This window comes from Phoenix dactylifera, chromosome 15 (genome assembly GCF_051530095.1).
Source record: "Phoenix dactylifera cultivar Ajwa chromosome 15, Ajwa_hap1_PhDact_Kaust_v1.1, whole genome shotgun sequence".
NCBI lineage: Eukaryota > Viridiplantae > Streptophyta > Magnoliopsida > Arecales > Arecaceae > Phoenix > Phoenix dactylifera.
Window position 1 is genome coordinate 206,362 of NC_143204.1, and position 19,380 is coordinate 225,741.

General features: G+C 40.3%; 2 protein-coding genes across 4 annotated transcripts in view; one reads left to right on the forward strand and one right to left on the reverse strand.

The window, feature by feature from the left end:
- LOC148699820 (uncharacterized) overlaps nucleotides 1-12,546 on the reverse strand; it is a 29,938-nt gene extending 17,392 nt beyond the window's left edge. For both annotated transcript variants that reach the window (XM_089927580.1, XM_089927581.1), the window contains exon 1: nucleotides 9,140-12,546. In XM_089927580.1, the coding sequence (XP_089783706.1) occupies nucleotides 10,683-11,618 (936 nt within the window). In that variant the 5' untranslated portion in view covers nucleotides 11,619-12,546 and the 3' untranslated portion in view covers nucleotides 9,140-10,682. The remainder of the gene's footprint in view (nucleotides 1-9,139) is intronic.
- The window catches only part of LOC103697951 (serine carboxypeptidase-like 18), a 37,932-nt gene continuing 20,582 nt past the window's right edge, over nucleotides 2,031-19,380 (forward strand). For both annotated transcript variants that reach the window (XM_039121406.3, XM_039121407.3), the window contains exons 1-5: nucleotides 2,031-2,231; nucleotides 2,313-2,458; nucleotides 2,840-2,916; nucleotides 2,988-3,110; nucleotides 3,209-3,311. In XM_039121406.3, coding sequence (XP_038977334.2) covers nucleotides 2,116-2,231; nucleotides 2,313-2,458; nucleotides 2,840-2,916; nucleotides 2,988-3,110; nucleotides 3,209-3,311 — 565 coding nt within the window. In that variant the 5' untranslated portion in view covers nucleotides 2,031-2,115. The remainder of the gene's footprint in view (nucleotides 2,232-2,312; nucleotides 2,459-2,839; nucleotides 2,917-2,987; nucleotides 3,111-3,208; nucleotides 3,312-19,380) is intronic.

Genomic DNA, 19,380 nt, shown 5'->3' on the forward strand with positions numbered 1-19,380 from the left:
ATACAAAGTACGATGAATCAACATAATAACATAATCAATTTCTTTTCAAGCACAAATTCATTAAAATTCGTATTTTTCAAATATCTATATACATAATCAAAAATCTGATTCGAAACAAATCATATTCATCTCATCAGCCTTTAGTTACGACCACACTTATACCCTGTGGCTAGGCCAGAAATAGAACCGCACTTATACCCTGCAGAGTGGGCCAGAATACCACACTTATACCCTGTGGTGGGGCCAGTATTGCCAATGCATAACCCCCTATTGGCAGGGTCCAGAACATAGCCAGGCTGAGAGTTCTAAATTTGATGCACATCAAAATTCTTTTGTAACATAATAGATATATCATAATCCGATCTAAATATGCATATACGATGCAAAAACAGTAATATAACAATAGTCCGAAAAATATTATTCCAATTTACATATCCATTTTTCATTCAAAGCATCATCTCGTAAAATTCATAAATCACATATAAATTCATTAACAATTTATTCGATGCAAAAATAATATTATATAAATGAAGAGTCTAGAAAAGGCAGTTCTTTACTTACCTTGAACGCGATCCACAACAAATCCAATTAATCTCACAAATTTCTCGCAGAACCTAATATCCAAAAATTATATTTTCTTTTAAAATTAATCATAATATATATAAAACTTAAATTTTAACATTTTTTCAGGGCCGACCCTGCAGAAGTGTCTAGCAACCCGGGTTCGGATTCGGATTTGGGTTCATACCCGTAAACCACCCTCCTCCTTTTATTTTATTATTATTATTATTATTATTATTATTATTATTATTATTTTCTTTCTTTCTTTCTTTTCTTTTCTTTTCTTTTCTTTTTTTTTCCTTCTCTTTTCTTTTCTTTCCTTTCCTTTTCTTTTTCCTTCTCCTAACGAAGCTTCCTCTCCTTTCTTTTTTTTTCTTCTTCTTCTTTTTCTCTTCCCCTCTTCTCCCGCGACCATGGAGGGGAAGACGCGACCCCATCTTGAGGCTTGGAAGGGGTGGCGGCCAGAGGCCGGCGGTGCTGGCGGCGCCTGCGGCCGGTCGGCGGTGCCCGCGACTTGCGGTGGTCGGCCTTCTCTCCGTCCCCTGGAGAAGAGAGGGCTCGGAAGGGCGGCAACTGACCCTCTCTTCTTCCCATGGAGGAGAGAGAGAGAGCTCAAGAGAGGAAGAGCTCGCGGCGGGGACCCGCAGCGTCGGCGGTGCTCGCGGCCGCACACGGGTAAGTCCCCTCTTCCCTCTCTTCTTCTTTCTTTCTTTCTTTCTTTCTTTTTTTTCAAATGGTTTAACAAAGATATGAAGTTAGGAACCTTACCTCAGCCTCGGCGAAGATCCGGCAGCTTTCTTCTTCTCCGGCGGCAAACAGAGGAGAAAAGGGTCGTCCGTGCTTTGGCTGCTCGGCTCTCTCTCTCTCTCTCTCTCCCTCTCTCTCGGCCGGCAGCCCAAGGAAGAAGGATCCCCCCTTCTCCCTCTTCTTGGTGTGGTGGCTCTCCTCAGGACTTCCTTCTTCTTCGGGATGGAAGGAATTCCATCCCGTTGCCTCACGTGCGTTGCATGTGAGGCCAAGGTTTGGGACTGGGCCGGTCAAATGGACCGGGCCCAGTTCCAGGGTCTCACAATTTGCACTGTAACTATAGCTCTTGGTGGGTCAAATTTTGACGGAGAGGAGGCTCTTTATTTGTGTCCAATTTATCCAGTAGCAAAAACTAGTGCTCATCATTTTCGCCATGAGCAGGGCTCTGATCCAGACAAATTGCCAGCCCATCTGGTTTACCAAGGATTTTAGTTATAAATTTTAATTAAAAAAATATTGTTTTATTAAAGTATTAAAATGTTTAGATGCCATGCCGCCCTTATAAAATTGGATAAATGGTCCCTCATCCATTCAAGTAACTTGTGCTGAGGACATCTCGCAAGAAATTGTGTTGTCCAGTCTGACTCCATTCCTGTGCACGTGTCCCACGTTCCCGGTGACAGCTAATAATTGGAATCGTGCCATCGTGGTAGACAAGGAAGGGACGGTCGGTGCAACAGGGATGGTGGGCGACCCTTGAGGCTCTTTTCCACCAATATATTAAGGGCAAGATATCCTCCCTTTCTTATGGCTCTCACAATACTGTTCTTTCTGTACTACCTAAGCTCAACTGCTCTCTCAGCGTCTATCATCACCCATCTCCCGGGCTTCCAAGGGCCTCTGCCCTTCTATCTGGAAACAGGGTGAGCTCAGCTTTTTTTTTTTTTTTGTGTTTATGTTTCTTTCTTTTTCTTTTTTTTTTTTACTTGGGGGCTGCCATTAAGGTATGTGAGTGTGGATGAGGAGAACGGCTTGGAGCTCTTCTACTACTTCATACAGTCGGAGAGGAATCCGAGTGAAGACCCTCTCCTTCTCTGGCTCACTGGGGGACCAGGATGCTCTGCCTTCAGTGGTTTGGTCTTTGAAATAGGTTGGTCTTGATTACTTTCTGGGACTCTTACTTGTCCATCCCTGCACATTTTCATGATCTCCAGTATTCGAACTCTGCTGGCTGTATTTATAATAAGAGCCGCCTAAGCAAAACAAAGCAAAGGGTTTTGGTCTTATCGGATGAGAGAGATTTAATGTAATTAGACCCCAGAAAAAGGAACTTTGCGCCAAATTGCTCATCTTAATTAACTCCATGGTTTTGCAAAAATTTCCAACCTTTACTCCTTACATTATATACAGGATACACTTCTTTGTCTTTCTTTGAAATTTTGTGAATAAAATCAGCTGACACATCTTTACTCAAGAAAGTAAAGAAAAAGAGATGTACCTTCTATCTTAATCTTCATATTTCTGTAAACAGGTCCTCTAAAATTTGTGACTGCTGAATACAATGGGAGCTTGCCAAATTTAGTGTATCATCCATACTCTTGGACAAAGGTGAGAAGTCCTCTCTCAGCCCCCTTCCTCTTTATCTCTGTTTACTGTTCTTGATTGTTTACTGTTTTCAGGTAGCCAGCATCATCTTCCTTGATTCCCCAGTTGGAACTGGGTTCTCGTTCTCAAGAAAACCAGAAGGTTACGCAACTGGGGACATTGCTTGGTCCATGCATGCCTACAAGTTTCTCAGAAAGGTGGATACAAATTTCAAAGAATTTTTTAACAAATGTTTAGGAATTAATGCACTCAATTAGGCATGCAGCCTACTTTTTGATTCCAAACCTTGTTGCAGTGGTTTGTTGATCACGCAAAATTCCTTTCCAATCCTCTCTACATTTCCGGTGATTCTTATGCTGGGAAGGTTGTTCCAGTCGTCACGAAAGCAATATCAGAGGGTAAATTGAGTTTCTTCCCTCTTGGCACATTTCTAAAATATGAAATAATTCAAAGTTTTTATGGTGCCAAAGTTAATGAGTACTTTATGGAATTGATGTAAATGGCTGATCTTATGAACCTAGCCTGTGAGGCTGTAAGTAGTTTTTTTTTTTTGGTTGGGTGGGGATTGGGTGGGTGTGGATTTAGAATGTTCCGAATGGAACTGTGGATGTTTAAGAAACGAGAAGCTTTCTAGTCATACCAAGACTAATCAACCTTCACCTTTGCTGACAAAAACTATAGGTGTGGATAAGTATGTCCATGAAGTGCTTGCTTTATGAATACTTGTTAAAATTTGTTCCTATGAAAGGTGAATGTCAAATTAGGATAGATTTTGTATTTCTAGCTGCTTGTTAAGACTGGTTGAGAATCTAAGGTCAAATCTTCACCTTCTCAACTGGGTTGGGACCAGCATTGGCAAAGTTAGCTTGACAATGAGAATGCAACTAATAAACTGTTGTTTTATCCACAATTTTGTGTTTCGTATGTGGGTATGGACGGGATTTCTGAGAATAAAAACTAACCCCATCCTAGGATGTAGTAGAAAAGATCTTTATGATTTTATTACATCAGTATATAAGCAGAAGTATTTCAAACATCAAAATAGGCAAGTAAGTCAAGCATGCTTTGAGAAACAATGCATTTATAAGCTTTTAAGGAAACTAGTTAAGCGAGCAATGCCTGATGCGTTCAACAAGACTACTTGAGAAAAGGGATGTTCTACAGCATAAGAGCCTTTTACTGCTAATCTGTGATGTGACAACTGACTGATAGCAGAAATATACACATTTGCAACCATATGAATTTTCAGATGATCTTTTACTGGAACTGTTGCTTGTTTGATTATATCAAATGCATTAGCTTCTTTGACATATGGATAGACACATGCACATGTAAAAGTATGTCTGCATACAGGTGTTACCATAAAACTTCATGAAATCATAAATAGATGTTACTCTGTCTTTATACAGGCTATTTTGCTTCTTAAATTTGTTAGGAAAAATTCATTGGCGTGCGGCCCGAGACGCGCGTCTCTGGCGCGTGTCTGCATGCGCTCGCGGGCACGCGCTGGCACTAGCCGTGGGCTGGCCACGTCCGCGAAAGGTGCGGACGCGTCCTGGCGCCGTCCGCGGGCTGGCCGCGTTTGCGGAAGGCGCGGACGCGTCCGCAAATTGGCCCTTTGCTGCCTTTTTGGGCCAACGAGACATTGGCCCAAGAAGGCTATAAAAACATAAAACCCCCCCTATTCCTCCTATTTCGTGATGAAAAGAAAGAGAAAAGAAATTCTGAAAAAGAATATTGCTCTTCCTCCTCTTGGCCATTTTCTGATTTTATTTTTTTTGCGCCTTCATTCAGCGAAGTTCTATTTTCTTTTTATTTTCTTTCTTTGTTGGATCTGCAAGTCCGATCGGGTTCGTGTTGGTTTCTTCCGAGACGTACCAAAGAAGAAGCTTTGGGTCGTCGTACTCTGAGGAAGATTGCCGGGAGACCCATATGTGGGAGCAAATACTTCTTTGAGACAGCGTCAATGCGCTTCGACCTGCCTTCATTCAGGCTATCTCCATTTACCTTATTTCAAATTTAATATTAGTAGATTTGTAGTATTTACAATTTATGATTTAAATTTATTACATGTTCTATAGAATAGATTTCTTTTGTGCTAAAATAGATTTTTTTTTGGTTCCAAAGAATATATATATATATATATATATATAATTCCTTTTAAGATTATTCTATTAATTGTAATTATAGTTTTATTTTACTTATTTAGGTGATATATTGCTAACACTCCAAAGAAGTATTTTTTTTGTTAGTAATATATAATTCATTAAATTCTCTGTTACACTTGTGATATATTAGATCTTGATTATAATAATTTTTTGCTAGCACAAACTTAGTAATCAATTATTCTAATAAGGTAGTAAATTATTCTAATATATAATTCATTGAATGCTCTATTACACTTTTGACATATTAGATCTTGATTACAATAGTTGTTTTGCTAGCACAAACTTAGTAATCAATTATTCTAATAAGATAATAAATTATTCTAATATATAATTCATTGAATTCTCTATTACATTTGTGACATATTAGATCTTAATTACAATAGTTGTCTTGCTAGCACAAACATAGTAATCAATTATTTTAATAAGGTAATCAATTATTCTAATAAGGTAATAATTTTTTTAACCTTCAAGAGGTTTATCATACCTCCATTTGGACTCCTCAAGGAGTAATTTTCAGATCTCATTCAAATGAAAATTCGAAAATTGGTTAATCCAGAATAATTAATTTACGTTTGCACTTAGGCTTTTCGAAAAGTTAAATTTTTGTGATATCTCGTGATTATATCTACTAATTAATAGTGTCGAAGAAAAGCTTGTCAAAAAGGCATATGTGCCTAAGAAAGGCTGGTACTCAAGTGAGCCTAGTGCTCCACCACCGATCTGGAGCTGATCTGGCTATAATTTTTTGGATATATCAACTAGACATCTAAAATTCAATATAAATATTGGTGCAATTCTTTGTCATAAACTTTTTTCCTTCGTACAAGTTTTTACCTCTTTTCTATATTCTATAACTTAGAACCTATGACCTTTAACACTAGTGAGCATCTTAGTGCCAAACCTGAAAAATTTGATGGCCATAACTTTAGGAGGTGGCAGAACCAAATGTGGTTTTGGCTCACCACATTAGGATTGATCACAGCCATAGGTGAGAGCACTATTGAAGTTGATAATGGGTCTAACCCAACTGCTTCACGACCTGCTACTTACCGCAACCCAAACCCGAGTTCATCCTCCTTCCGAACTGAACCTTCTGCCTCCACCAGCACACCCTATAGGATACTTGATGAGATTGACTATCATTGCATCCATAGAATTCTAGATGCCCTTTCTGAGAGGCTGTATGACATTTATTACATAACCAAGAGTATCAAAGAACTCTAGGACACCCTAGAAAGCAAATATGGTCTTGATGATGCTGAGGTAAAGAGGTTCAAAGCCTCCGACTTCAATAACTTTAGGATAGTGGACTCAAAGCCTATGAATGACCAAAGTCATGATTTTGAAATTCTGATCCACCAGCTTAGGGCTAATGGAACTAATTTGGATGAATCATTCTAGGTAACCTGTCTGATAGATAAACTATCTAATTCTCAGTCTGATTTTGTTAAGACTCTGAGCCATACCCAAGGAGGTCTCATCCTAATCCAAGTTTTGAACTCTATTAGAATTGAAGAGCAGCATAGGCTCAGGAGTAAAACCTCTACTGGATACAAAAATAATGCTTATAATGTAGAGGTCTCACCTAAGAAAAATTAGAACCGACCTTTCCGTCATAACCAAAATAAGCATTTCAAAAAGAAACCCTACAACCGTAGAAACCCTAACCATCACTACAATGGGAAACCTTTCCAATCCCAGGAGCAGAAGAAGAAGAAAGAGGAAGACAGTGGTCGTTTCTGTTTTGTGTGTGGTCGGACCAACCATTTGTCTCCCCAGCGCTTCTATAAGAAGACTGCACCTCTTCAATCCAAGAAGAAAGGTCCAAACACAACCAGTGCTCAAGTCAACATGGTGACTTCCGGCGCTAGCTCCTCTGAGACTGCTTTCAAGTCTGTTTTCTTCACTCCTGAAGTTAACATAACTTTACAAGCGCATGATTGGTGGATTGATACCGGAGCTGGTATTCATATTTGTTTAGATCGCTCCTGGTTTTCTTCTTACCAGGTCTCAAGTGGAGGAACTGTGATCATGGCAAACAGCTCAGAGGCGCGTGTGCTAAGAGTGGGACATGTGGACTTAAAGCTTATTTCTGAAAAAGTTCTGTCCCTGCACGGCGTCCAACATGTTCCAATTGTTAGAAAAAATCTTATTAGTGGTTCCTTGCTTGTCCAGCAAGGCTTTCATCTTATTTTTGAGTTTAATAAAGTTGTAATTTCTTATGGTGTGATGTTTATTGGAAAAGAATTCCTTAGTGAAGGATTGTTTAAGTTGAATGTTATAGTTCCTTCAATGAATAAAATTTTTTTGATTATGAATATAGAACCTCGTTCTATTTGGCATGGTAGATTAGATCAGGTAAATTATAATTCAAATAAGCAACTTATGAACCTAAATTTAATATCAAAAAGTGATCTTAAGAACAATGAGAAATGTGAAATTTGTGTAGAAGCCAAACTTCCTAGGAAGTCTTTTAAATCTATTAATAGAGATTCAGATCTATTAGAGTTGATTCATAGTGATTTTGTGACTCTGGTAGAACTTCTAGGGGAGGTAACAGATACTTTGTGACATTCATAGATGATCTATCTAAGTTTTGTTACATCTATCTAATTAAAACCAAGGATGAGGTTGTCACGCCCCCGGCCCGAGATCGCGAGCCGGGGGTCCGCGCCAACCGCCGCATACCCGTAGGAAACTCTCCCCACGAGCATGCAAGGCATCTTAACCAAACATCTCAATTATATATATATATCTAAAATAATTCAACTGAAATAAATGCAATCTTACTCCATTGACTGACCCAAATTATATAGTCTCACAGTTCTAAATACGCAGCGGAACAATAAAGATAAAACATCAATTTAAATAAAGCTTAATCTAGGATAACTTGTGCTTCAGTTCTTCTAGTCGCTCTCCCAAGGTCCGCCGTACCGGTACCGGTCGGCGTACCGGTGGCCGGCCGGACCGGTACGGTACCGGTCCGGTACGGTACCGGTCCGGTCCGGTACGTACCGGCTGGTACCGGTCCCGTACCGGCCGGTACGCGGTGGTTTCAAAAACCACAGCGCGCGGCGCTGTGGTTCTAAAAAAAAAAATTCGTACCGGTGCGAACCGGCCGGTTCGCACCGGTATGAGGTGCGTACCGGCCGGTACGGGCTCCGAACCGGCCGGTACGGGCCCGAACCGGTCGGTACGCACCCGTACCGGCTGGTTCGGATAAAAAACCGGAAATACCGGTTTTTTATCCGTTCCGGTACCGGTCCACGGCCGGACCGGTACGTACCGGCCCGTACCGGCCGGTACGGACCGGTACGGCATTCCATGCGCTCTCCCATTTTAAATCCCCGATAGGTTAGTTCTCGGAATTTGTAAAACAACAAGAAATTGTATAATGAGCTAACAGCCCAATAAGTAATAAACACCTTACCTAGTTAATTCATATAATAACATAAAATATAAATACAAATTACGATGAATCAACATAATAACATAATCAATTCCTTTTCAAGCACAAATTCATTAAAATTCGTATTTTTCAAATATCCATATACATAATCATAAATCTGATTCGAAACAAATCACATTCATCTCATCAGCCTTTAGCTACGACCACACTTATACACTGTGGCTAGGCCAGAAATAGAACCGCACTTATACCCTACGGAGTGGGCCAGAATACCGCACTTATATCCTGCGGAGTGGGCCAGAATGCCACACTTATACCCTGTGGTGGGGCCAGAATTGCCAATGCATAACCCCCTATTGGTAGGGTCCAGAACATAGCCAGGCTGAGAGTTCTAAATCTGATGCACATCAAAATTCTTTTGGTAACATAATACATGTATCATAATCCGATCTAAATATGCATATATGATGCAAGAACAGTAAATATAGCAATAATCCGAAAAATATTATTCCAGTTCATATATCCATTTTTCATTCAAATCATCATCTCGTAAAATTCATAAATCAAATATAAATTCATTAACAATTTATTCAATGCAAAAATAATATTATATAAATGAAGAGTCTAGAGAAGGCAGTTCGTTACTTACATTGAACGCGATCCACAACAAATCCAATTAATCTCACAAATTCCTCGCAGGACCTAATATCCAAAAATCATATTTTTTTTTAAAATTAATCATAATATATATAAAAGCTTAAATTTAATATTTCCCCATGGCCGACCCTACAGGAGTGCCTAGCACCCTGAGTTCGGGTTCGGATTCGGGTTCATACCCGTAGACCACCCTCTTCCCTTTATTTTACTATTATTATTATTGTCTTTTCTTTTCTTTCCTTCCCTTTTTTTTCTTCTTTTCTTCTCTTTTCTCTCCCGACTCCCCCTCTTCTCCTTCGGTGAAACAGGGGGTCCCGTGACCCCCCCTTCTTCTTCTTCTTCCCTCTCGGTCGGACTCCGGGGCGGCCATGGTGGCTGGCCTCGACGGCGGCAGGAGGTGGCGGAGCAAGCCCGACCACCCCCTGCGGCTGGCGGCGGCGAGCACGCCGGCGCTAACGCCTCTAGCCGAAGCGAAGCATCCCTTTTTGGGCCAAAATCCGGCGATCGGCCGGCTCAAAATCACCACCCACCATGGCTAATCACCAAGCAAGGAGAAGGAAAAAGCTTACCTTAGTCTTGACGAAGATCCGGCGCCTTCCTTCCTCTCCAGCGGCAATGAAGGAAAAGGGTCACCCGTGCTACTTGGCTCTCCCTCTTCCTCTCTCTCTCTCTCCGGCAATGCGAAGAAAATCTCTCCCCCTTCTCCCTGGCGGCTCTTCTCGGTGGTCTTAAGGAGGAGAGGAAGCCCTAAAAACAGGGTTTCCTTCTTCGGGATGGAACCAGTCCATCCCGTCGCCTCACGTGCGTCGCACGTGAGGTCGGGGTTTTGGGACTGGGCCGGTCATTTGGACCGGGCCCAGTTCCGGGGTCTTACATCCCACCCTCCTAAAAAAAATTTCGTTTCCGAAATTTGCGTACCTGCAGTTTTAAAAAAATTGAGAATACTTCTTCCAAATCAAGTCATAACACTCTTCAAATCCAAGTCGTCTTGTCTGACCAATGTCAAATAATTCTATTCACCATACTTTCTCTGCACACTCTGATTTAAACCTCAACATACCCGTGTCAAGTCTAGATTTTTTTTTCTAAGAATTACTTGCTTGTTGGTACATTCATTATTATGTCTTATTCTGTGTGAACACTTTCGAAAGTTAAAAGTTTATATTCTTCTTTTGACAATCAATCAAAAAATGTTATGTAACTATTTAATCTTTTCTAGCAGCATAATGAGTTATCTAACAAAGAGCAGTGGGCATGACAAAACAATAAATAGAAATAAATATTGGGACTAGATTAATACCTGTCGTCAACACATCATATGCCTGTGCATCTTGCTGTGTAAATGCAAATACTCTTCCTTGAGTCTTTGGCCCCCGGCTTCCTTCCATTGCCTGAGTAGATCTATTCTCGTTTCTTTGTGGGCAGTCTGCAATTTTATGACCTATCTTACCACATCTAAAACAGGCACCAGTGTTCCAATGACAATCCTTGTCAGCATGAGCCTTACCACATCTAGAACATTTATTGATATTCACCTACTTAGGGTTGTCACTCGTTGATTTCTTGTTTGAACTTTCGGCATTTTCATTGCTCTGCCCCTGAAATTCATTCGATCTGTTCCTCTTCTTTTGATTTCTTTCCCTTTCCAACCGTTCATCATTAACTTTCCTTTCAATTATTAAAGCTTTATTTACCACAGCTGCACAGGTAATCAATTCATAAGGTACCACTTGTTTTCTAATTTCAGTCTTTAGTCCCATCTCAAATTTATGCGCTCGATCTAGTTCATCTTCGACTAACTTTGGAACAAATTTGGCTAGCTTGGTAAATTTAGCTTCATATTCTGCAACAGTCATATTTCCTTGCTTTAGATGAATAAACTCCTGCTCTTTCTGCGTCCTTACACTTCGAGGAAAATACTTATCATAAAATGCTCCTCGAAATTTTGCCCAAGTGAGTGGCTCCCTATCCTGTTCATATTTATGTTCCAACATCCGCCACCAGTTGAATGCCTCACCTTGCATCATGTATGATGCAAACAAAATTTTTTCATCATCCTGGCATCTCAAGACAGCAAATGCTTTTTCCATCTCTGTAAGCCAGTTGTCTGCTTCCAACGGTTCTGTAGTCCCCTTGAAAGCTGGAGGAGCCAGCCTCTTAAATTCAGCTATACTACTACGCTGTTCACACTGTTCCCCTCGTCCTTGCTGTGGTTGTGTCTGGGGCAACTGCGCTTGTTGTTGGAGCAACTGCTGTTGCACCTGCTGTTGCATCTGCATAAGGCCTACTATGGTCTGCATAACCTGGCCTAGGCCCGGCTCTTGTTGTCCTGTCTGAGTATCACTAGCAGGATTGACGACTCTCTCCTGCTGAGGAGTGTTACTAACTTGTTGGGGTGTGCTGTCATTTTGCGGGTTGGGTGCCTTATTAGTAGCTCTGCGAGTAGTCTTTCTCGTCCGACGTGGAGGCATTCTGATCTATGTCTATCAGATAGCAGCATACCAATAATAAGCTTACCAGTTCATTACAAGTACATAGAATGGTTGTTACAATAATCATAAACTAACGTTCCAATATTCCTAGTGTCTACCTATCTACACTCATGTCATGTCAGATTTTCTTATCTTAGAATTTATCCATTCATGCTCTGATACCATAAAAGTTGTCACGCCCTCGGTCCGAGATCGCGAGTCGGAGGTCCGCGCCAACCGCCGCACACTCGTAGAAAACTCTCCCCACGAGCATGCAAGGCATCTTAACCAATAATCTCAATTATATATATATATAAAATAATTCAACTGAAATAAATGCAATCTTACTCCATTGACTGACCCAAATTATATAGTCTCACAATTCTAAATATGCAGCGGAACAATAAAGATAAAACATCAATTTAAATAAAGCCTAATCTAGGATAACTTGTGCTTCAGTTCTTCTAGTCGCTCTCCCATTTTAAATCCCTGATAGGTTAGTTCTAGGAATCTGTAAAACAACAAGAAATTGTATAATGAGCTAGACAACTCAGTAAGTAATAAACACCTTACCTAGTTAATTCATATAATAACATAAAATATAAATACAAATTACGATGAATCAACATAATAACATAATCAATTCCTTTTCAAGCACAAATTCATTAAAATCGTATTTTTCAAATATCCATATACATAATCATAAATCTGATTCGAAACAAATCACATTCATCTCATCAGCCTTTAGCTACGACCACACTTATACCCTGTGGCTAGGTCAGAAACAGAACCGCACTTATACCCTGCGGAGTGGGCCAGAATACCGCACTTATATTCTGCGGAGTGGGCCAGAATGCCACATTTATACCCTGTGGTGGGGCTAGAATTGCCAATGCATAACCCCCTATTGGCAGGGTTCAGAACATAGCCAGGCTGAGAGTTCTAAATCTGATGCACATCAAAATTTTTTTGGTAACATAATACATGTATCATAATCCGATCTCAATATGCATATACGATGCAAGAACAGTAAATATAGCAATAATCCGAAAAATATTATTCCAGTTCACATATTCATTTTTCATTCAAATCATCATCTCGTAAAATTCATAAATCAAATATAAATTCGTTAACAATTTATTCAATGCAAAAATAATATTATATAAATGAAGAGTCTAGAGAAGGCAGTTCGTTACTTACATTGAACGCGATCCACAACAAATCCAATTAATCTCATAAATTCCTCGCAGGACCTAATATCCAAAAATCATATTTCTTTTAAAATTAATCATAATATATATAAAAACTTAAATTTAATATTTTTTCATGGCCGACCCTACAAGAGTGCCTAGCACCCCGAGATCGGGTTCGGGTTCGGGTTCATACCCATAGACCACCCTCTTCCCTTTATTTTACTATTATTATTATTGTCTTTTCTTTTCTTTCCTTCCCCCTTTTTTTTCTTCTTTTCTTCTCTTTTCTCTCCCGATTCCCCCTCTTCTCCTTCGGTGAAACAGGGGGTCCCGTGACCCCCCCTTCTTCTTCTTCTTCCCTCTCGGTCGGACTCCGGGGCGGCCATGGTGGCCGGCCCCAACGGCGGCAGGAGGCGGCGGAGCAAGCCCGACCACCCCTTGCGGCTGGCGGCAGCGAGCACGCCGGCGCTAACGCCTCTAGCCGAAGCGAAGCATCCCTTTTTGGGCCAAAATCCGGCGATCGGCCGGCTCAAAATCACCACCCACCATGGCTAATCACCAAGCAAGGAGAAGGAAAAAGCTTACCTTAGCCCCGACGAAGATCCGTGCCTCCCTTCCTCTCCGGCGGCAATGAAGGAAAAGGGTCACCCGTGCTACTTGGCTCTCCCTCTTCCTCTCTCTCTCCGGTAATGCGAAGAAAATCTCTCCCCCTTCTCCCTGGCGGCTCTTCTCGGTGGTTTTAAGGAGGAGAGGAAGCCCTAAAAATAGGGCTTCCTTCTTCTTCGGGATGGAACCAGTCCATCCCGTCGCCTCACGTGCGTCGCACGTGAGGCCGGGGTTTTGGGACTGGGCCGGTCATTTGGACCGGCCCAGTTCCGGGGTCTTACAGTGGTGCTCAGCAAATTTAATATTTTTAACATCGAAGCTGAGAATCAACAAGAGAAGAAAATTAAAATTCTTAGATCAGATCGGGGAGGTGAATATACATCTAATGATATAGCTCAATTTTGTGAAGATCATAGTATCATTCATGAAGTGACTGCTCCCTATTCTTCCTAATCAAATGGAGTAGCAGAAAGGAAGAATAGGACTTTAATGGATATGGTTAACTCCATACTTATAAGCTCAGGAGTACTAGAGAATTTGTGGGGGGAAGCTCTAATTTCAGCCTGTTATATCCTCAATAAGATTCCCTCCAAAAATAATGATCTTACCCCATATGAAGTTTGGAAACATAGAAAATCTAATCTTAGCCATTTGAAAGTGTGGGGGTGCTTGGAAAAAGTGAAAATACCTGATTTTAAAAGAAAGAAAATAGGACCTAAAATAGTAGATGCCATATTCATAGGATATGCGGCCAATAGTAATGCCAATAGATTTCTGGTGATTAATTCAGAAGAAAATGATATTAGTAACAACACTGTTATAGAAGCTAGAGATGCAATATATTTTGAAGACACCTTTCCACTTAGGACTAGAGTAGATAGTGGTATACCTAGTAGCTCTAGTAGAATAAGGACAAGAGAAATAGAAGTAGAAGCAAAACCTAGGAGTAAGAGATCCAGGGTAAAAATTTTTTTTGGAGATGACTTCTATACCTTTCTTATAGAGGACTCTCTAACTACTTTTGAGGACGCAATGGAATCCTTGGATTCACCCTTTTGGAGAGAAGCTGTGGACAATGACATGCAGTCAATTATCCAAAATCATACTGGGGAACTGATTGATCTTTCTTTTGGCTGTAAAACTATAGGGTGCAAATGGATCTTTAAGAAGAAACTTAGGCCTGATGGCTCTGTAGATAAATTTAAGGCTAGATTAGTTGCCAAAGATTTTACTCAGAGATCTTTGGTAGATTTCTTTGATGTATATGCACCTGTAGCTAGGATTACTACTATTAGGGTCCTGATAACATTAGCCTCCATCCATAGATTAGTGATTCATTAGATGGATGTGAAAATAGTTTTTCTAAATGGAGACTTAAATGAAAAAATTTATATGGACCAGCCAGAGGGATTTATAATTTCAAGCCAAGAAAATAAAGTTTGTAGATTAGTCAGAGCTCTCTATAGTCTTAAAAAAGCATCCAAGCAATGGTACTTAAAATTTGATGAAATCATACTGATATTTGGATTTGAAATCAATAGTACAGACGAATGTGTATACTATAATAGAGTTGGAAATAAATTTGTGATCTTGTGCCACCAATGTGCCGGTGCTCGTTATCCGGCTTTCGTGTGTCGATCTTTCTGAATCGGTTTCTTGATTTGGTTAGTGTGCCACAGATCTTCAAATGGTTGATGAAGTAAAGCAATTCTTATGTCATAAGTTTGATATGAAAGATTTGGGACAAGCTGACTTAATTTTAAATACCAAAATAATTAAAAGTACAAATAGAATTGAGTTATCATAAAGTCATTATGTTGACAAGATTCTCAATAAATTAAATTATACCAATTGTCAGCTTGTCTCTACTCCCTTTGATCCCTTTACACACCTTAAGAAGAACTTAGGAATTCCTATCCTTCAAATCCTATATGCTCAAATCATAGGCTTACTAAGATTCCTAGCAAACTACACCAGACCAAATATAGCATATGCTGTAAATAGACATAGTAGATATACTATTAATCCAAATGGAGATCACTGGACAGCATTAGAGAGGATTCTTAGGTATCTTAAGGGTACCAAGTCCTATAGTTTGCATTTTAGTGGGTTTTCTGCTTTTCTAGAAGGCTATAGTGATGCCAACTGGATCAGCGATACCTTAGATGTTAAATCTACCACAGGATATGTCTCTCCTAGGAGGTGCTGCTGTGTCTTGGAAATCCACCAAACAAATCTTGATATCTAGGAGTACCATGGAGTCTAAACTAATAGCTTTAGACACCACTAGCATGAGACTGAGTGGCTTAGAGATCTACTTATAGACCTTTCTGTAGATGAGTTACCTTTACTACCTGTCTTCTTACATTGTGACTGTAAATCTGCAATAGTGCTACCAAGAAAATGTGTCGGGTTATCCCCACACGTGTTGCGACGATCGCAGCGGAAAGATACGTGCGGGGTTGTTCATCGCATGAATGTCCCGAGGACATAGATTTTAAAAAAATTCTAAGTTCTTTAACTCAGAAAATTATGAAATCTAAAGGATAGATTAAATTAAAAACTTGATTAATTTTCAGATCTATATAAAACAATTGTAAAGATCATATCTTTATCTTTGAGTGGGTAGATCTTCACCGCTATCTGATGATCGTGAAAATCAGGTTCGCTTAAAGCCGCACAAGTGTCTGGCCTCTACGGGTATCCACACGAAGATCTTGCTCGATCAAGGTCGTGATCTCACCGGGGTGCTAGCTCCCTTGCAGAGATCCTTTTTGATGGTTGGAACTCCTCTAAGCAATCAACTCTTGATTGCTTCCAAGAGGAGGAAGAAAGAGAAGGAGAAACACTTTCCTTTTCTTGGAAGAAGGAAGAGGATGCAGGGAAGAGAGGAACATCTTCCTCTCTATTTTTCTTCCATGCAGCTGATCAAGAGGAGGAAGAAGACTCCATATTTTGCTGCCTCTTTCTTTTCTTTGCCTTGCGGATGGAAGAAGAAGGGGAGAGAGGGGTGGCCGCCTATCATGAAAAGAAACCATAAACCCATGAAACAAGTCTAGGGCCGGCCCCCCTTTTTTATAGCCTTGCCCTAGGAGGAGGCCGCACCCCAACCGGGTCTCGCATCGCGGACACCCGGGACGTGCATCCCGGCCAACTGGGACGCGGATCCCGGGAGTACCTAGGGAAAGGAGGGGTTCTTGCCCCTTCCTTCTAATCCTAATCAAATTAGAATTTAGGTGGCCCTTGGTTCATTGAATCCTAATCTAATTAGGACCCAATTAGTCTCTCTATTTGATTCAAAATCCTTATCCATAAGATTAAATCAATTGTGACTCTTGGAGTCCTAATAATTAGGACCTAATTGGATCATGACTCGATTAAACTCTTCAATCCTAATCCAATTAGGAGTTATCTTCATCTATTAGACCAATAATTAATTAGGACTCTAGGAGTCCTAATCCAATTAGGACTCATATAATCTGAGTCCTAATCCAATTAGAACTTTAGGAATCCTACTCCAAGTAGGACTCTAATAATTTGAAGTCCTAATCCAATTAGAACTCTAGGAGTCCTACTCCAAGTAGGACTTTTGAACTTTATCAAATAAGATCGAGCCCAATTAATTAAGTCCAATTAATTCAATCAAATTATAATCCGATTGCAATTATTTCTTCTTCAACTCACTAATTCTTAGTGGGTTAAACCAATTGATAATTACAAACTATTATGATTCCAAATCACAATCCAACAATTAGATCGATTAGATCATCTATTGTGTGTGACCCCATAGGTTCTATTCTGTCTGGTAGTGAGATATATTGTGATCTCTATCACAACATCATTGAAACTCTTTTCAATGGGTTGGAACAATTTCAACTCTTCTCATTCGAGTTCACTGATCACCAAGTGAATGCCTTTGAGTCTCACAAGCCACCAGTGACACCTAGCAGCATGTCGGGGCAACCCAGCAGAATGGAATGATGAACCTCTAGGTGCAGTTAGTGTATGATACAGTTTCTCTATTATGGATTTCGACAGGATGGAGGTCATAAATAACTCGTCAAACCTCATCATCTGTCATATGTAAAATTTATTCGACTCTAGTTCGAGATTGGAAACTCTTTTTCAAAAACTACCTTGGCTAAGGATTTACGAACTCAGTCTTATAAATCACATAGCATCTCTTCTAATCTATCAAGGTCGATAGATTCCATCTAGATGTACTTCTACTCCTACAATGAATCTACTGTAATCAATCTGCACTACAAGAACCCAAATGGATAGGGCCCATGTTTATGTGCTCGTCAAACTACTGCAACCTCACTGTGAATAGCCGAGGCATTGTAGGTCAAAGGACCAGTCATACAACTGTAGCATAAAGTAAGTCACTGACGAGTGGATAGGCATCCAAGTGACTACTTGCTATGGTCATGCTCAGTATCCTTATTCTCTAACAAGCACTTACACAATTACTCCAGTGTCCCCACACTGTGTACTCAAGACTCGTCCATCAAAAAAAGTGATATGTGCACTAATCTCATCAGATCGATCACCGTCCTTGTGATGATCCATCGATCAGAAGCAATTCAGGAATTAATCACCAATGACATATGCCTTTAATTTTCAACTTTTGAGAAAATGCGTTATCATCTTATTAATTCCTCGGACGATTCATGGACACATAAGAACATGAATGAAAAGAATGCCCATCCTAATAAATTCATAATTAGGTCAAGTACAAATTTATATCCCAGAACAAAATAATGCGTCAGCCAAATTAGCTTCTAGCACATACTTCTAACAAAATGCCAATGTAAAAATGAACAGACACTTAAAAGTGCATCATAAATCATTAAGATATAAATTGACAACTAACATTATAATTTTGAATTTTGTAAAATTTGAAAATAATTTGGCCGAGCAGCTTACAAAAGGTTTGTGGAGAATAGTAGTTCTAGAGTCGTCGAAGGGGATGGGGCTTAGCCCATAAAGATAGATCACCATGGTGGGAACTCAACCTTAAAAGGTTCAATGAGTAGAAACAAACCGGAGTGTGACTAAGAGGAGCACTGTTTTATGTTTTCCTCATTTCTATGGTGCTAGTGCTCATAAAAGCAAGCGGTAGGATGAGTTTGTTTGTATAACTCTTAATGAGTTTGAGATCCAAGAGGTAGGAGCTTTCTTGCTAGCTTCCTTATTAGGACTCACCTATATGTGCAGTTGTGAGGCCGCGACTATGGAAAATGGGCGATTTCCTAAAAAGCACATGAAAGATACCTGCGCTTGGCTGCATTAGCGCAACCTGCTTATAACCTATATCGGGCTATATTATGTGTGCTGTTGATTTAATCTGAGCCATGGACCGAGGTTCAAGGTTAAGACCACCTTGGCTCCGTAGATGTAATCAATTGTCACTAAATGAAGGTTCAAATCGAAAGGTACCTACACCTATTACATAATATAAGATATCTAATATTTTGTTTTGATTTTAAAATTATTTAAAAATTAATTTATGTGGAAGATTGTTAGAAAAAATTAATTGGCGCACGGCCCGAGATGCGCATCTCGGGCGCGTGCTGGCGCGCGCCGGTGCCTTCCGCGGGCTGGCTGCGTCCGCGGAAGGTGGGGACGCGTCCTGGCGCCCGTCGGCGCCCTCCATGGGCCGGCCGCATCCGCAGAAAGCGTAGATGCATCCGCAAATTGGCCCTTTGCGACCTTTTTGGGCCAACGTCCAATTTGCGGCCTTTTTGGGCCAACGAGACGTTGGCCCAAGAAGGCTATAAAAACTTCCCTGTTCCTCCTATTTCATGATGAAAAGAAAGAGAAAAGAAATTTTGAAAAAATTTTGAAAAAGAATATTGCTCTTCCCCTTGGCCGTTTTTTGATTTTATTTTTTTTTCGCCTTCATTCAGCGAAGTTCTATTTTCTTTTTATTTTCTTTCTTTGCTGGATCTGCATGTCCG